This window comes from Curcuma longa, chromosome 12 (genome assembly GCF_044706935.1).
Source record: "Curcuma longa cultivar G26 ecotype Majalengka, Jawa Barat chromosome 12, ITB_CL_G26_1.1, whole genome shotgun sequence".
NCBI lineage: Eukaryota > Viridiplantae > Streptophyta > Magnoliopsida > Zingiberales > Zingiberaceae > Curcuma > Curcuma longa.
In genome coordinates this window covers 9,895,448-9,912,941 of record NC_133872.1, presented here as the reverse complement: position 1 = coordinate 9,912,941, position 17,494 = coordinate 9,895,448, and the positions used below count along the sequence as shown (strand labels likewise).

General features: G+C 34.1%; 1 protein-coding gene across 1 annotated transcript; it reads left to right on the top strand.

The window, feature by feature from the left end:
- Positions 1 to 7,852: 7,852 nt before the first annotated feature.
- LOC141843214 (mitochondrial Rho GTPase 1-like) lies at positions 7,853 to 16,335 on the top strand (the record flags this gene model as incomplete). Its single annotated transcript, XM_074731257.1, is given in 8 exon segments — positions 7,853 to 8,193; positions 8,263 to 8,395; positions 8,487 to 8,636; positions 9,550 to 9,726; positions 9,857 to 10,108; positions 10,680 to 10,748; positions 11,567 to 11,622; positions 16,254 to 16,335. Coding segments are annotated over 8 exon segments (1,146 nt in total), but the record flags the coding sequence as incomplete, so codon positions are not given.
- Between the last annotated feature and the right edge of the window lie 1,159 nt (positions 16,336 to 17,494).

Sequence of the window (17,494 nt, the reverse complement as noted above, 5' to 3'; positions counted from 1 at the left end):
ATGTTTTCTATTAGTAGTGTCTAAGCTAAGTCCAAATTTCTTTTAATTTTGAAATCATAATTTTGAAAATATAATATTCTAAAAATAGGTTTTTCAAAATCATAAGTAAAATAATTTTGAAACTTTGTTTTGAAAACTAAAAAATAAATTTTAAAAAACATAACTTTAAAAAAATTCATAGCAGAAATAATATTTTGAAAACTTAAACTCTACTCTACTAAGTACATTCTTAATTGTCTTCTAAGTGTGCTAAACTCATATTTAAGTAGAAATTTAGTAAATATGTCAGATAAGTTTGATTTGGACTCAACATAGTCAAGTACAATCTCTTCTTAGTGGCATGACCCTTAACAAAGTGATGTTTGATTTCTATGTGTTTAATTCTAGAGTGATGAATTGTATTCTTAGTTAAGTTAATTGAACTTAATTATGTTATTAATTAGGACTTTAGTGTTGTGGTAACTTAGGTTAAAGTCTTTTAATATATGCATTATCCAAAGTAATTGAGCAACACATTCTCCTATTGTTATGTACTCTACTTCTACTTCAATAGTATATAAGACAACACATTGTTACTTTCTACTACACTAGCTGACTAGACATGAACCCAAGAATTGACATCCTCCACTTGTACTTTTTCTATCTAATTTACCAGCAACATAATTTGAGTCAGAGTACTCTATTAATTCAAAGTTATTATTTCTAGGGTACTACATTCCTACATTCAATGTTCCTTTGATATACCTAAGTATTCTTTGTACAAAAGTCAAGTGAGATTCCTTAGCATTTGATTAGTATCTGGCACACATATCAACTACAAATAAGATATCTAGTTGACTTAGCTTGTAGTTAGGTATAATAAACTACCTATTATACTTCGATAATATTTTAAGTTTACTTATTTTCCTTCTGGGTCACTAACAATGTTTATATTTGTTGCTATTGGTATCTTGATTTCTTTTACATTTTTCATGCCAAATTTTGTAATTAAATCTTTAGTATATTTAGTTTGATATATATAATTATCATCTTTTGTTTGTTTAATTTGTAACCCTAGAAAGAAGTATAATCACCTACCTAACTGATTTCAAACTCATTTTTCATTAGTTAAACAAATTCATTTAAAAATTTAGTATTAGTCGAACTAAATATGATGTCGTCTATATAAATTTGGGCTATGAAGAAATCTTTTTATGGTTTTAACAAATAGTGATGGGGCAATTTATCCTTAATTAAAATTCTTAGATACTAGGTATGTTGATAATTTTTCATACCATGCCCTAGGTGCTTGCTTTAATCCATATAATGCTTTCTTTAGTTTGAAAATATAATTTGAATGGTCTTTATCTTCAAATCTAGGTAGTTGACCTACATAGACTTCTTCGTTAATGAATCTATTTAGGAATGCAGACTTTAAGTTCATTTGATAGAGCTTGAATTCTTTGTGAGTTGCATAGGCCAGCAGCATCATAATGGATTCAAGTCTAGCTATAGGTGCATAGGTTTTATTGTAGTCTAGTCCTTTTACTTAATTAAATCTCTTAGCAATTAGTCTGGCTTTATTTCTTACAATTTCCTCCTTACCATCTGTTTTATTTCAAAAAAACTCATTTAGTTTCTATAATTGATTTGTTGTCTAGCATGGGAACTAAGTCTCGTACTTAGTTTCGTTTAAATTATACTAATTTTTCTTACATTGCTATTATCCAATCAGGATCAGGTAGGGTTTCTTTTATAGTTTTTGGTTTAATTTTGGATATCAAGGCTATTTGGCTCAAGTTTCTATAGGATGATCGAGTTCGAATTCCCTGGCTTAGGTCACCCAATATTTGGTCAGTTCCGTGATTGACTTTTAATCTGGGAGCTCGTGTGGTATCTAGTTTGATTGGGTTTGGTTCAGTTCTATCCTCTGGTTCAATTGTATTTGAGTCAGGTTGGGTTTCATCATCTTCTTGATTTTGTTGATTATTAAGCTATTCATTGGGTTGATCAATATTATTTTCTTTATCAAATATTATATTTGTTGTTTCTTCGACTTTTAGGGTGTCCTTATTATAGACTCTATATACCCTACTGGTTGTAGAATAACCTAAAAAATATTCCTTTAGTTGTTTTAGATGTGAATTTACCTAAGTAATCTTTTGTGTTTAGTATATGTACTTTACATCCAAGGACTTTTAGATAGTTTAGGTTGGGTATTTTATTATAATAAATTTCATAAGCGGTTTTATTATGATATTTATTAATTAATATTCTATTTTGAATGTAACATGTTATGCTTATTGTCTCAGCCTAAAATTGATTAGTTAATTTATATTCATTAATCATTATCCTAGCTGCTTCTTGTAGGGTCCTATTTTTTCTTTTTACTATTCTATTTTATCGTGGGGTTCTAGGACATAAAAATTCATGATGATACCCATTAATTTGACAAAATTCATTGAACTTAGCATTTTCAAACTCCCCACCATGGTCAATTTTTGTTCTTTTAATTTTTATATCTTTTTCATTTTCTATTAATTTGCATAAGTTAGTAAATTTTTTAAATATTTCATCTTTAGTTTTTAAGAATTTAACCCAAGTAAACCTAGAGTAGTAATCAATTATTACTAAGCAGTATTAGTTTCTGCTTAGTGCCTTAGCCCCATATGAATTGAATAGGTCTAGGTGTAGTAGTTCAAGGATTACATTTATTTGATTTAGGTTAGTTACTTTATGAGTTGATTTGGTTTGTTTCCCTTGTTGACAAGCATTACAAATTGAGTTTTCTAAGTTGACTAATTTAGATAGTCCTTTAACTAAGCCATTTTAACTCATCTTTAAGATGAGTCTTACATGAGTGTGACCTAGTGTCCTATGCCACAACTTAATTTTCTCTTGTTGTGTCAATAGACACTTCGTTAAGGAGCTTGGTAGGTCAATTTTGTAAATATAATTTTTCTTAATTCCCTTAAGTGTTATTTTAGGGTTATCAATATTTTTAATTAAACACTTAAATTTTGAAAATCTAACTAAGTAACTAGCATCACACAGTTGACTAATACTTAACAGGTTGAACTCAAATTGATCTACTAGTAAGACTTTACGAATAACAAAATTGGAACTTAGTTCGATGTTACCTGTTCCAATTACCTTAAGTTTTTCGTTGTTCCCGAACGCAATAGATCCTAGATTCTTGAATTTAAGCTTCGTGAATTTTAATTTGTCTTCAGTCATGTGTTTAGAGCATCCACTATCCAACATTCATTGATCTAAATCTTTGTATCCCTACACATAAGATATTTGGTTTGGATCCAATTTGGAGTTAAAAGTTGATTGATTTTCACTTTACTATTTTCCATTTCACTCATTCTAGATTGTCAAACAGTTAATCCTATGGGTTATGTGAGATGGTTGCCAATTTTATCTTAATTAATTGAAGTATGATATTCTATGACTTGATTGACCTTGAGTTAGATTCAAGTTTAATCGCCAATCAATTAAACATACATTTTAGGTTTTAACTTCCAGGCCGTGGCGAGACATAGAGACCTTCTTAATTATTGGAGTAAGGACCACTTTCTAAGACAAAACTAATTCGTGAAATTATAAGCTTAACTAACCTAGTGAGAAATTTTGGTCTAACTAGTCTACGGTTTGGCGAGGTAGTTTCGGTTCGTTTCACTCAGCTAAGCAGACCAAGTAGGGTACTTCTTACCTCACTTGACTACCTAGATATAGTTTTCCTAGCGTACTATTATCTCGCCCCATTCTGGTACTAGGTTGGGAAAGTATCAATCAGGTCTTTGTCCTTATCTAGCCTAAGTTCAATCTAAGTTCAAGAAATAAAGAAAAATAAAAAATAAAACCAAACAAGTCTATCTAGCTATAATGATTTTGGTTTTGACTCCCCTTAGATCATGATCCTTGTTGGATCTGGTCAGATAATGGATCTGATCCTTAGGGACTAAGTATTAATCTCGTCCAACTTGATTGATTAAGCTAGACTTGGGAACCCATGTTTGGACTTGTGGTTTATGGGTTCGATTAACCAAAGATAAATACGATCTATGTCTTGATTTGTGTCCAAGTTCAGATCAGTTGTACATGACCTTTTGAGTCACAAGCATCATGTCAATATACATAGAACCTACAGTAAACCTTTCTAGTGATCTTTTTAGATCCACAACTTGAATTTTCAGAGCAGAATTTTCTTTCTTAAGTTGAACTTAAATCAAAGTTCCATTCTGAACATTTCTAGTTGAGGAGCTAAGGTTAGTCTTCTCCTTAAGAAATGTAACCTTCTTTTGAAGAGACTTAATCTAGACTGTGGACTTGACAAGTTTACTAGATAAGCAATAAATTATTGAATACAATTTGTTAACTAAATTATTGCTTACATTAGAGTTAGGGTCTTCTGAATCAGATATAGATATGTGGCTTGATTCGGACTCAGCTTTGGATTTGGTGTCGGGTTTAGACTCAGTCTCAACTAGTTCCTTTAGTGTTGGTAGAGCCAGGAAACTTGTGTTCTCTTCCTCTTCTGAGTCCTCTAAGGAAGACTCGTCCCACATTACCTTCAACGCCTTCTTCTTTGACCTCTTTTCTTTCCATTGTTTAGGACACTCTGCCTTGAACTGCCTTTTCTCGTTGTAGCCGTAGCACATGACTTTGGCCTTGTTGATTGCATTTTGACTTGATCCAGCTTGCTTGTTCTGGATCACCTTTCTTATGTCCGACTTCTTGAAGCCCTTCTTCTTCTTGAACATCTTCCGAACTAGATTGACTAGTTCGATGGTGACTTCATCGTTGCTTTCCGAGTTTAACTCATCTTCGGATTCGTGCTCAGGTCGGTGCTTTGCTTTTAGCTCCTTCTTTATTTAACTTGCAAGAAGTGCAATACCTCCCTCGGCCGGATTGACGTTAGTCTATTCATAGAGTTCAAATTCAACAAATAATTCATCTAATTTAATTTTAGAAAGGTCCCTAGAAACACTGACATGGTATCTCCGGGCGCCTATATCCCTTCCAGGCGCCTGAAACACTGACATGGAGGTTGCCGGATCAACTTTGACTCCGCCGCGCTTTATCTATCTCCGAGTGCCTGGAGGCTTTCCGAGCACTTGAAAGATGAGGTGTCCCGATCACTAAGGATCTCACCACCTCATCCGCCTCACTGGCTTGATCGATTGACATCGGAGCACCTGGATCCTTTTTGGGCGCTTGGACACTTCGATCGCCTAAATCCAATAGTGGTGTCGCGAATCCGAAGTTTTGATCCCTCAATTCATACATCACAAAGTTAGTGCAAAATATATATATTAGGAATTTAGACAGTTTACCAATTGTGTGGTCGTGACTTTTAGGGTCTCAGTGAAATCCTAGGTTAGATTGATGTCTATTGTTCCCTTTCAGGAAACTCATCCTCACCTACTCCTTTCAGGAGAGTTTACGTTTGTCAACCATCCAGTCCTCCAGCCCTGGTTGGACTTTTGCTCAACATCCGATTTTCGACCCCTAGGACTTTCCTCCGATGTCTTACCCTTGTTGATTCATCACTCTGCTAGACGTCCGGTCCACAACTCACCTAGACTTCCTGTCTGGTACTTTGATCTGCCAAATTTTCCTGCTCAGTCTTCCTGACTAGGACTTCATTGACCAGTCCTCCAGACTAGGACTTCCTTACCTAACCTCAACTAGGATTTCTCTGTGCTACCTGCACACTCATCTTAGCTTGTTAGTAAACACCACAAGTTTAACTTGAACCCTTTGTCATGATCAAAACATCGATTTGATTATCTGATGCTTCTTACACCAATATAGACTGGCCAGCGAGACTAGACGTTAAGTAAAAGAAGTCCAAGTGGATTAGTAGGTCTAGATATTTTGGAAGGTAAGTCTAAGAGAGAACCTTCTAGTAAAACAAGTTATGAGAATTGTCTTAACTCTAGGACGTGGGTAAATTTGTAGTAGGCATGGATGGAACTAAGAAACCATCAAGAGTTTCAAAGTCAAGATCATAAGACAATTTTAATTGTCTTAATATGAATTTTGTAAAATCTATACTTGTTAAACTAATTATGTATTGTAAGAAAAATATAAGTTTTAGGATGACCAAAAGTGATCCAAATAATCAAAGGGTCTACTTAGCAAATATAATGGAAGATTATCTTGATGGACGGTTATACATTAATATTCAAGAGACCAGAAGTGGATACAGATAAATCGGATCATGCATAAACAATTAGTAATGAATATCAAATAACAATTGAGTGGGGCAGTCCAAAAAAACTTCAATCACCCATAATACCTTATATAATAAAGGGTCGACAGTAATATTCCTATTCACTCAAAAATTATTAAACGACTTATACTAAAGGCAATGCTACATCTCTTCTCTTTCTTTAGTATATTTAATTTGGCTTGCCTTCTTTATTCTTTGTATTTGATTATTGTGCTTATATTTATTTATCATTTTTTTATCAAATACTTAATTTTAATAAGATTTTCCCCCCACTAAAGTTTACTTTTAAAAGAAAAAAAAATAGTGATGATTTCGAATCGATCCATCTAATGGACCAATAGGACGAGGAATAGGATTATTGAACCAAATTAAATGACTGCATTTTACATACATCAATTATTTATTGTTTATTAGGACATCTCCAATAGGAGGTATTTGATGAAGATATTTTTTTTTTATTTTTTTATCCCCGAGGCAATGGTGCAACAGTAGGACATCCGAATTATGACCTACCCTAGTGGTCGGTGGAAAACTTCCGTGGGACTGGGTCGACCATCCCAGGGATTGAGTCCATGAGAATGACTGGGATTATCATTTTTTTTATGAAGATATTTTTTCAAATATCCATATTTGGGAAGATATTGGAAATCACCGGGCAACAAATTTTGCCCGGTGATTCCTAATTATTTTATTATAAAAAATAATATAATAATTAGAATTAAATAAAAATGAGATAGTAGATTAGGATTTGTGGTATTTGATAGGTGGGACCTATAAATATTTGATTTGTAGTATATTGTATTGTGAAAGTTGGGATATTTGAGGAAAGAGATATTTGATTGATGAGGTGGATGTAGAGACCATAAATATTTAGATGAAATATTCTATAGCATTGTGGATGCCCTTAGGGCATCTCTAATGGGGATATTTGAATATTTGAAGAAATATCCTCACATATTAGAGGGGATATTTGTGAAGTGATTAGAAATTATCAGGCAAAAAGTTTTGCCCGATGATTTCTAATTATTTTATTATAAAAATAATATAATAATTAAAATTAAATAACATAATAATATTAAATTAATTTTATTTAATATTAAATTAAAAATTAAAAATTATACATAATTTTATTTAAATGTAAATTAATAAAATGACAGTTAGACCTATAAATATTTAATTGATGAGATATTTAATTATGATATTTAAAAGTGAGATATTTGATAGGTGGATTCATAAATATTTGATTTGTGGTATATTTTATTGTAAAATTTGGGATAATTAAAGAAAGAGATATTTGATTGACGATGTAGATATGAAAATCATAAATATTTAGAAGAAATATTCGATAACGGATGCCCTTATAAGAAATTATTTTATTTACCTTTTCCACTATAAGATAAATTAATTATTGTGTACGTTAAAATTGATTACATTAATGCACATAAGGTTTGTTCTTAATTTTCACCATACAATGGATATTGTGCCCATCTAGAATATATCTATCCATCAATTATATATATATATATATTATATAATTTTAAAATATACTATAAAAATATTTACGAAAAGGGGGAAAAAAACCGGGGCATTTTACCGATAGCAAAGAGCCCTAAAACCTCTTCTGCCTCGCCTCCAAGCCCTGGGACGCCTTGATTAACTAGGGCACCTTCCTCGGCGCCGCCGCCTCTCGACTATCAATCCCTCTCCATCCTCCAGCAGGCGTTTGCCAAATCGATCATCTCAATGGCCAGTGATCCAGCTGCAGCAGCTGGTGGAGGGAACTTCGCCGGTCAGGCGAACGTCCGAGTGGTTGTGGTGGGCGAGGCCGGCACCGGTAAGTCCAGTCTCATCGTAGCCGTCGCCACGGAGTCTTTCCCGGAGAACGTTCCCCACGTATTGCCCCCGACTCGTCTCCCTTCCGATTACTACCCGGATCGCGTCCCCATCACCATCATCGATACCTCCTCCAGGTATGTAATGTACCGTCTTTCTTCATCTTCGTCCTCTTTCCATGACGTTCGGATGCTGTTCTGTTCCAGACCCGAACACAAAGCGAAGCTGATTGCGGATTGCAAGGCCGCCGATGTCATTGTTTTGACGTATGCCTGCGATCGGCCTTCCACCCTAGACCGCCTGAGTACTTATTGGCTTCCCGAACTCCGCCGGCTGGAGGTTCTCTAATTATGCCGCTCTTCACATGGATTAGCTCTGCATTTAGTAGGTCTTATTTTCATCTCTTCTATTTGATTTACCTGATGGGCAGGTAAAGGTGCCAGTACTTGTGGTTGGATGCAAGCTTGACCTCCGGGATGACCCGCAACAAGTTAGTCTGGACCAGGTTATGGCTCCAATCATGCAACAGTTTCGGGAGATCGAGACATGCATTGAGTGTTCTGCCCTCAGACAGATTCAGGTTTGAGTTGTTTGTATATTTTAGTTGTTTCTTTGGTACATCTGGCTGGCATTTATATTGTCAGAATGGGACATGAGGCTTAGTTGAATCAGTTAACTGATGGTTGAGATAGACAATGGCAAGGAACTGCGTAGTTTGTTGATTTGCCAGAAGTTCTCACATCATCCCTTCTGACTTTTCTCATGCAACTTAATGCTCTTGTTTGTGCAAATATGTAATCGATGCATTGATTATTCTTGTAGCGTCTCACTAGCAAACACATTACTTCTTCTTCTTTGTCTGATCTATTGACCACCATATATTAGCTTATGGGACTTGAAAGTGGATGTCTAGCTCTTTGATTGGTGCTGGTGAAATCCAGTGTTGGAGGACCTGCCCAATGCACTAGGCCATGTAACATGCCACATAATACCAATGGGGAATGGCTGCAAATGTTCTTGGCACACAAAATCATGCAACTATAATTCAATTACTTTAGGAACATACAGAATACAAAAATTAGAAAACAGGTATGTCTTAATTTCTTATTATCATTGTGGAAGCTGAGAATCACATGAGATACGTGAACATGTATGCCAATTTCTTATTATCAATCTTATTAGTTGGAATCAGATTATAGGTCTACTACCAAGTATTCATGCATAATGCTTGTGCAAAGTTTATTGACATATATTATGTAGAAGCCCATGTCTTTTGTGGACTTTGTATGTGAAGGTTTTGTATGTCTGCCTCTACAATCCTGTCACTTACTGCACTTACACAATCAGTTGTAAATACGATTTTGGAACATTAGTATGCCATGCCATAAATTATTGGCTCTCTTTTATTGTTTTTGTTGACTGCTTAGATTTATTAATGTTTTTTTATTTTATCTTATAATCATATTTTGTCTGGGAATATTCTTTTGTTTCAGGTCCAAGAAGTCTTTTATTATGCTCAGAAAGCAGTTCTTCATCCAACTGCTCCACTTTTTGATCAGGAGACACAATCATTGAAGCCCCGATGCACAAGGGCCTTGAAAAGAATCTTCATCTTGTGTGACAATGATAGAGATGGTGCACTAAGTGATGCTGAATTGAATAATTTCCAGGTTATTCTATGTTTTGCCTGTGTGGTTTTTTCTGGCACTAGATTAAGGTCATTAGATGAATTTTAGAACAGGGTTTGTTATTATTAATTTATTAGATACATCATATTAATCTTGTGTTAAAAGCTTTCAGGTTAGATGTTTTAATGCTCCTCTCCAGCCATCCGAAATTGTGGGGGTTAAGAGGGTTGTTCAAGAGAAGATACCTGAAGGAGTTAATGACCGTGGGCTAACATTGACTGGGTTTCTTTTTCTACATGCTCTTTTCATAGAAAGGGGCCGCCTAGAAACAACTTGGTCAGTCTTGAGGAAATTCGGTTATGATAATGATCTTAAACTCAAAGATGAACTCCTTCCAACAACATTCAAACTTGCTTCTGATCAGGTGCTCTTGATTTTTATCACTGTTCGTTGCTTTATTTGATCCAACATTGTTTTTAAATGACTCATGTGGATATTCACTGTTTAATTTTCCTGGTTAGATGTGAGGGTGATAAATTGTTTGGAAAAGTTTCAACTTCAAATTTGTTAGGTGCTCCACGCTAGGCTTGTAATCTTGATTGGGTTCCTCTTTCAGTGCTCGATCAGATTAGTATGAAGCACATGTAAACACAGTACTGAATAGTGTTCAAGAGAACCCATCAGTGGCATTAGGTGTTCCAAGTTGCATGTTTGCACACTAAATTGCAATTCCAACTTATATCTTAGCATGCTTCTATTTTTTCTTGATATATCCATCTAGGATCTCCTCTATCTACTCCATTGTTCATTCCATTCACTATTAACAAAAAAATTTCTTTCATTATCATCTTTATAATTAACCTGCTTGGTGTTGATTTTTTGAGTCAAATATTGGTTCATAGATATAATTTGATGATTTCTTTTCATTACATTTTAAGTGTTTTTTATTTTGTTGTATTTTATGTTATTTTATTATTATTATTATTTTTGTGCAGACTGTAGAGCTGAGAGATGAAGCATTGGATTTCCTGAAGGATATCTTCCACATTTTTGATATCGACAGTGTATGGAATCCTTATATCTCTTCTGATATCAGGACATGTTCTATTTAATTTCTTGGATTGTACAGTGTTGAAGAAATTAAGTGTTTATTGTGTTTGTATCAATGTATTGCTCCTTTAGAGGCATCTTAAGAATGTGTTGAATAATGAGGGGAAGTTTTCATATGCTTTTATGTTCTTTTCCTCCCCCTTCCTGTTAATCCATCAACTAAACAGATTGGATATCTCTTCATTTATCTTTTGGAAATTAGTATTCTTTTCTTTATATGGAGATTCTCTATTTTGTATATTTAACGTAGAAATGGAAAGTTGATTGGATTTTTTGTTCTCTTCATTGCCAAAATATTGGTTTCATAACACATGCAACTTATATTGATGTATAATAGTTTGGTCAAATGTAAGTGATTGAGATGAGATGCTGCCCAACACAATTGCATTTTAAGCGCTAAAGAAATGAAAATGATACCGTTGTAGTATATTGCTTGTACACAACTACCCAAGCTGGAAATTGCATCCACCAAGCACTGATAAGTTGAGATAATTCAGTTTCAAGTGTTTAGCTATTGTCCTTGAATGGAAATCCTTGTTGACAGTTTAGGTTTGATTCAATTTTTGAACTTGAGATAATTCAGTTTCAAGTGTTTACTTCATCAACAGTTCAAGACTGCAGTTTGTAGATTATTGAAAATCAATTGGAATAGTGTATCTATGAAAAAAAGTTGGGACACAATCATATTTGTTGATTGATGATGCAATGTTTATTCTTATACTTCATCATGTTTACTTAATACAACCTAAATATGTATATGATCATTTGGTAGGATGGGGCTTTGCGACCTTCTGAACTCGACGAGCTTTTTTCAACTGCTCCAGAAAAGTAAGTTATCTCACAAATAGATAAATATATCACATCAGAATTACAATGATTTTCCTGTTTTTAGATTCAAGCAAAATATTCTACACATTGATTTATCCTTTATATGGATCTGCTTGACAAAACTTTTGTCTGGTAAAACCTAGTAACTTATGCATTATAGCACTCAATAATTGCTTTAAAATCTAGTTTACTTACCTAAACGAAGCTAGTTTACAAGGTCGATTCATGTTAGTATCTTTAGGAATATATTAGAGTTGAATTTTAAGTTGATATAGTTTATAATTATTTCATCAATGTGATTATAAAGAATCAACAAAATGAGAAGGATGTATTCCTTGGCTGAATATCCACTTTCTTTGAATCTTCTAATTTTTCCAAAATTTTTTAATCTTGTGTGATGCCAATTTTTTAAGAAAAATTGTGCCAATATTTGCTGATACACGTTTAGCTCAGGCAATCCATATCTGTATTGGTTGATTTTGTCAATTGTTAATTTTTTTTTCCAACTTGCTATATGAACTAGAAATCTAGACTAAACTATGACCATAATAAAACAAAAAACATAGCAGACAAATCAAATCCTTAGCTACTTAATGAAGTAAGGGTTGTTGAACACTTTGTCCATATATCTGCAAAGCTTTTGTAGTAGTCAATGGAGTAGCAGGCTGTCAGGTTGCGAGCAAAGACTAGTATTGGCGGTGCTTGTCCTTGTGTTCTCATGAGGCACTATAGTCAGTAGTTGGTCAATTCAAGTCATGCATAGAGGATGGTAGTGGTGGTGCTTGTGTTCATATGACGCAAGGTTATTGATAAGGAGTCTAGACCACAAGCAGAAGCATATTGGTGATGCTCATATCCACGTGAATTGTGGTTGTTGGCAGGCTTGTGGATTGAGAGCAAATACTGGTAGTGGTAGTGCTTGTGTCCCCTCGGAAGTTCTTGCAATGAGCAGAGGAATGTAGTTGGGTTGTGAGTGGAGATTAGTAGTGTGGCGGTCCCTTTAGCTTAGCTTCAATGTTGTTTTTCAACCATACATGACCACAAAGTGCATCGAAATTTCCAATAAACTTTCTTTCACAATGTGACCTTTTTTAGAATGCCTAAGGGAGAACAAGCTAAGGGAAAGCTGAGCATACATAGTGCTTTATGCTGGTGGAAGTCTTCTTCAGGAAAGCATTGATGGAAAACAAAGAGGATGAGGATCTGCAGCCACTAGTTCTGGATATGGTGTGCCGGAGCACTTGAAGGGAGACTCCTAGAACAATGGACTCCTTGCTAATACATGATGGAGAAGCAGAATGGTGAAGGAAGATTATAGTTGACCTCAACATTTGGTAATGACTCATGAAGGAGCCACTGAGGAATGGCACTAACTTGTGCTCTAATCCTAGTGCCTGTCCTTTGCAAATCATATTTTGTTATTTTAGCCGTGGTGTAGGCGTGCAACAAAGATGCATTGGACAACATCTGATGGACAATGATAGACAATGATGATAAATTGTTGCACATGACATCAAAGAGGGGATGTGTTATGCCAATCTTGAGTTTGGTTATTTGTGGCAGCTTTGTAGGTCGAAGGAAGTTGGCAAGCTTGGGCTTTGCCTGCAATAGTGGATGCAGTGCAGTAGAGAAGTGTGGCCAAATGTGAAGAAGCTTACGACATTGCCAGCCATCGCTGAGAGTGTGCATGTTTGATCTGCGGCAAGATGAGGATGCCAACTTGCACACATGTCCACATGAAGAAGAAGAGGGAGTCTTTGCATGCGAAACATTACTAGGTGAGAGTAGCAAAGGATTAGGCTTCCTTATGGGGAATATTTTTAGAAAACCTTACCATAGAAAGGGGATCTGATACCATGTATTCCATATGATATGAGATAACCATCACATGAGTATATATAATCTTATGATAAATTCCCAACTTGCACACACACTGCACATGAAGGGAGAAGAAGGGGGGCTTTACATGGGAAACGATATTAGGTAAGAGTAGGGAAGTGAAAAATGATGCCTTTATGGGGGAATATTTATAGAAAATGATACCCTTGAAAGGGGCTTTGACACCTTGTCAAATTTAGGAAAAAATATTTTATTGAATATGATTTAAGCATCGCATGTGTATGGGAAATCTCTAAATCTAGAACTCTTCTATACGATTAAATCCACTAGAGTAATAACTCTGGTAGTCCAATACCTCTAACAATTTTTTGGTTAGATATAAAATTACATTTGAAATACTGGTTAATATTAAGGATTTTATGTGATTAAATCTTGTTTAATCAATCATTTTAAATATGACTTTAAGATTGCTTTAGCCAAAATTGCTATAAGATAAAGTCCATGTGGAAAGTGAATACCTGTAATTAGTTCTGTGTAAATTGAGATTAAGAATTAACGGAAGACCATCCATATATATATATTCAATGTTGTTAGGTGATTAAAATGATCCACCGTTGCCTTGCAATAAAAAGGATAATTTACATGATTTCATAATGTTGTTGCTTAAGCATTTGCAACAAGGGACTGCATCATATGTAGCATATATGGTCTTATATCTGTGGTTGATTTTATTGTGTTGCACATTTCCATCTACTCAGAATTGTATGTAATTTATGGCCAAATATGCTTACATTTAAAGAAACTAAAATTTGTTTTTTTAAACTAGTCTCAGTTGAACCAAATTAAATACCTAGTCCTTTCTTAAAAAATAAGTGATTTTATCATTTTTTCCTTTTTCGAGTATGGTTTCAATTGCCGATTGATACATTGGCGTAACCACAATGGATAATTTCAACTACGAACCAATGATACCATGTTGATTGAAGTGTCATTGTCCATCTTTGTCGATATAATATTGATGGTATTGATTGAAAGAATGCCTATCGTAGTTGATATTCTCTTCCATCTTTCAATCATGGGGACAAGATAAATACACTATAAAAAAGATGGGAGATTATAAGAAGGGAAGAACCAACTAGAGCACTAGCAACAATAAAGACAAGTGATGTTGGAGTCCAAGTAATTGTGGCTCATCTATTATCTATGCTTGTTCTAGTTCAGAGTATATTAGTCTAAGTCTAACTCCTAATGGCTACTGAGATATATTTATAGACATGAGAAGTCAATCCAATGCTAAATGTCCACAGAATATTATTTTATTTAGTTCTTGTAAATTATATGGATGATACCAATACTAAATGTTTGATGCACAATTGTAATTTTATTACTAGTAATATTTTATTATTGTTTGAGATGCTTGTGATATTCTTTTTAACTTGATCTACAATTTGATTCGTTTGACTTATTTATAAATATCTGAGGGGTAAAAAACCTACTTGCAATATTCCTTATTTGTCATAATAAATAAATAAAGGTAGAGGGGGCTACCTTGGATTTGGATGAGAAATTTCCCTAATCTCAAGTAGTTTATATTAAGAGATAAGTGATTATAAGATTAAAACTCATTTGAGTTTCTATATATATGAGTCTAAAATGTGTCAAATTGTGTCTAAAATGAGTCTAAAATGTGTCAACATATACAATACCTAATACCATTTTTACTGATTATAGAAACTATGACTTGGAATAATTTTAACCCTTGTTCAAAGGATTAGTTCTTGTGATTGTGAAATATTTTCATTAGCAAGTTTTTGGTGTGATAACTTATAAGTGTTATTTAAGAGTTAGTTTTGCATGTATTTGATCATAGAATTATTCCATATATTGTTACATATTATTTATTTGGTTGTGTTGCTATATTTTTTTATATGGAATCATTGAATGAATAACTTGATTAGCATACTATGTTATGCATACTTTTAGTATAACAGCAATGGGACAGGATATTCTTTAACTATTCTAGTTTGGATTGATTTAAAGGGAGGTATTTGTGTGCCAAACATGGTGTATTTAGGATATTTTGGTTTTAAGGAGCATGATTTTAGTATTCCCAATTTTTGTGTGCTGTTTAAGAATACTTGAACTCTGTCTGTGGTTTGGGAAATTTGGCAAATAAATTCATAAAGGAGCAAGTGAAACTCCTCTCCCACTTTTTAAAAAAATATTCGCTTTCTTTATATACATATTGTATCATTTCCACTTCTTTTGCCTTATCTCTTGCTTTTTTCCTTCGTACTAATATTTCTTCTAATTTGGGATTTCCTTACTTTGTGGGGGTTTTTTTTTATTGTGTGGTTGATACGCCTATAAAAATATACATTTCATTATGTTCCTCAGTTTAGTTCTTAAAAGTTTTGCTGTAAGTGTAGCCTGGGCTTTCAGACATTGAAGGAAGTAGCACATATTGAAATTTTAGCCAATCATTTACCCACAATGTATCGATTTGAAGCAAGTAGCACAAATCAGAGATGTAGCCAATCATGTTCTGAAATGCATTCTGCCTTTACGTTCCTTACTGTTCTGATCAAAGCTATGACATGATGACAAAACTTATAATCCATAGTTGCCCTGCTTTGATATTTTGGTCCCTGCATTTATTACATGAATGCAGTTTGACAAAGTGCTCAGGCTCTTTGTTGCTAAACTATAATTTCAATGGTGTGAAATACAATGTCTTTTCTCTTGTGCTTCTTTTGGGTTCTTTTGCCCTAAGTCTATTGTGTTCTTTATAGCCCTTGGTCTGAATCTCCTTACAAGGATGCTGCAGAGAAGAATGTTTTAGGCGGTTTGTCGCTTGATGGATTCATTTCTGAGGTACTTTTATTTTGTAATTTTAAAATTTAAGATTTTTGCTTTTTTACCTTAAATGTTAATATGCATGCTCTCCATTTTATGGTTCTGTGCATATTGGGCTTCCTTTTCTTGTTTTAATGAGGTTAATTACAAATTCTTTTTAGATTATGATTGATCTTTAACTTGAAATGTATTTAGCAAGGAAAAGGGAGAAGTATGGTCTTCAAGGTAGAATAGGGTTCTGAGGTTAAGTTGTAAAGGAAATCTAATGGATTGCCTCCTAGAAAATCGTTAAAGGATGTCTGAGGCTTCCAATTGACTGCCAAGGAGTCACTTCAAGAGGTGGTCTGTTTCAATAGTGGATGATTATTAAGTGCATCCTTTGTTTTATCCTATATAAGATGATTGGACTTGTTCCTTCAGTTGGCAAGCTTAGGCCACCAATTTCATATGATGCAACCAAGGTTGACTAAGAATGATGTAGAAATCATTGGTAAGAGGAGCAAACTATTGTATCATAGTCTCGTATTTAGATGAATCACTAGACATGTATAATGCTATTTGATTCATCCAAACAACTTTCTATGTTTGAGGGTGAGGTTCATGTATGAGTCGTATCCTGTTAAGTGCATTGATGGTTATTTACATCAATACAACTTTTACTACTGTGACAACCTTACATAGCTTACCTCATTTTACTAAAATGTAAACGATGCTTCTGTCCATGTGCCATATGGTGTGAATCAACAAAATACTACATATTAACATTAAACTGGGGAAATTATTAGCATTTATACTAGTAGTTCCCCCAACTTGATATTAAAAAGGGTAGCCCGGTGCATGAAGCTCCTGCCAATGTAAGTCTCGAGGAAGGGTTGAACCACATTGGGTCGATCGTATGCTTACCCTGCATTACAAGAGATTTCCATGATTTAAACCCGTGATCACAAGGTCATACGGTAGCAATTTTACAGTTGCACCAAGGATCCCCTTTCTTTTTCTTCCCCTCAGTATATATATATATATATATATATATATATATATATATGTATATGCGCCTTCTTGTTCTTTTACATTTAGATCCTTAAGTTTAACTCTGAACATAATAGCTTTCTTATGTATACCAAGTATCTCTCTCTCTGACCTAAAACCTCTATGCCAAGCACTTCAATTCACTTAA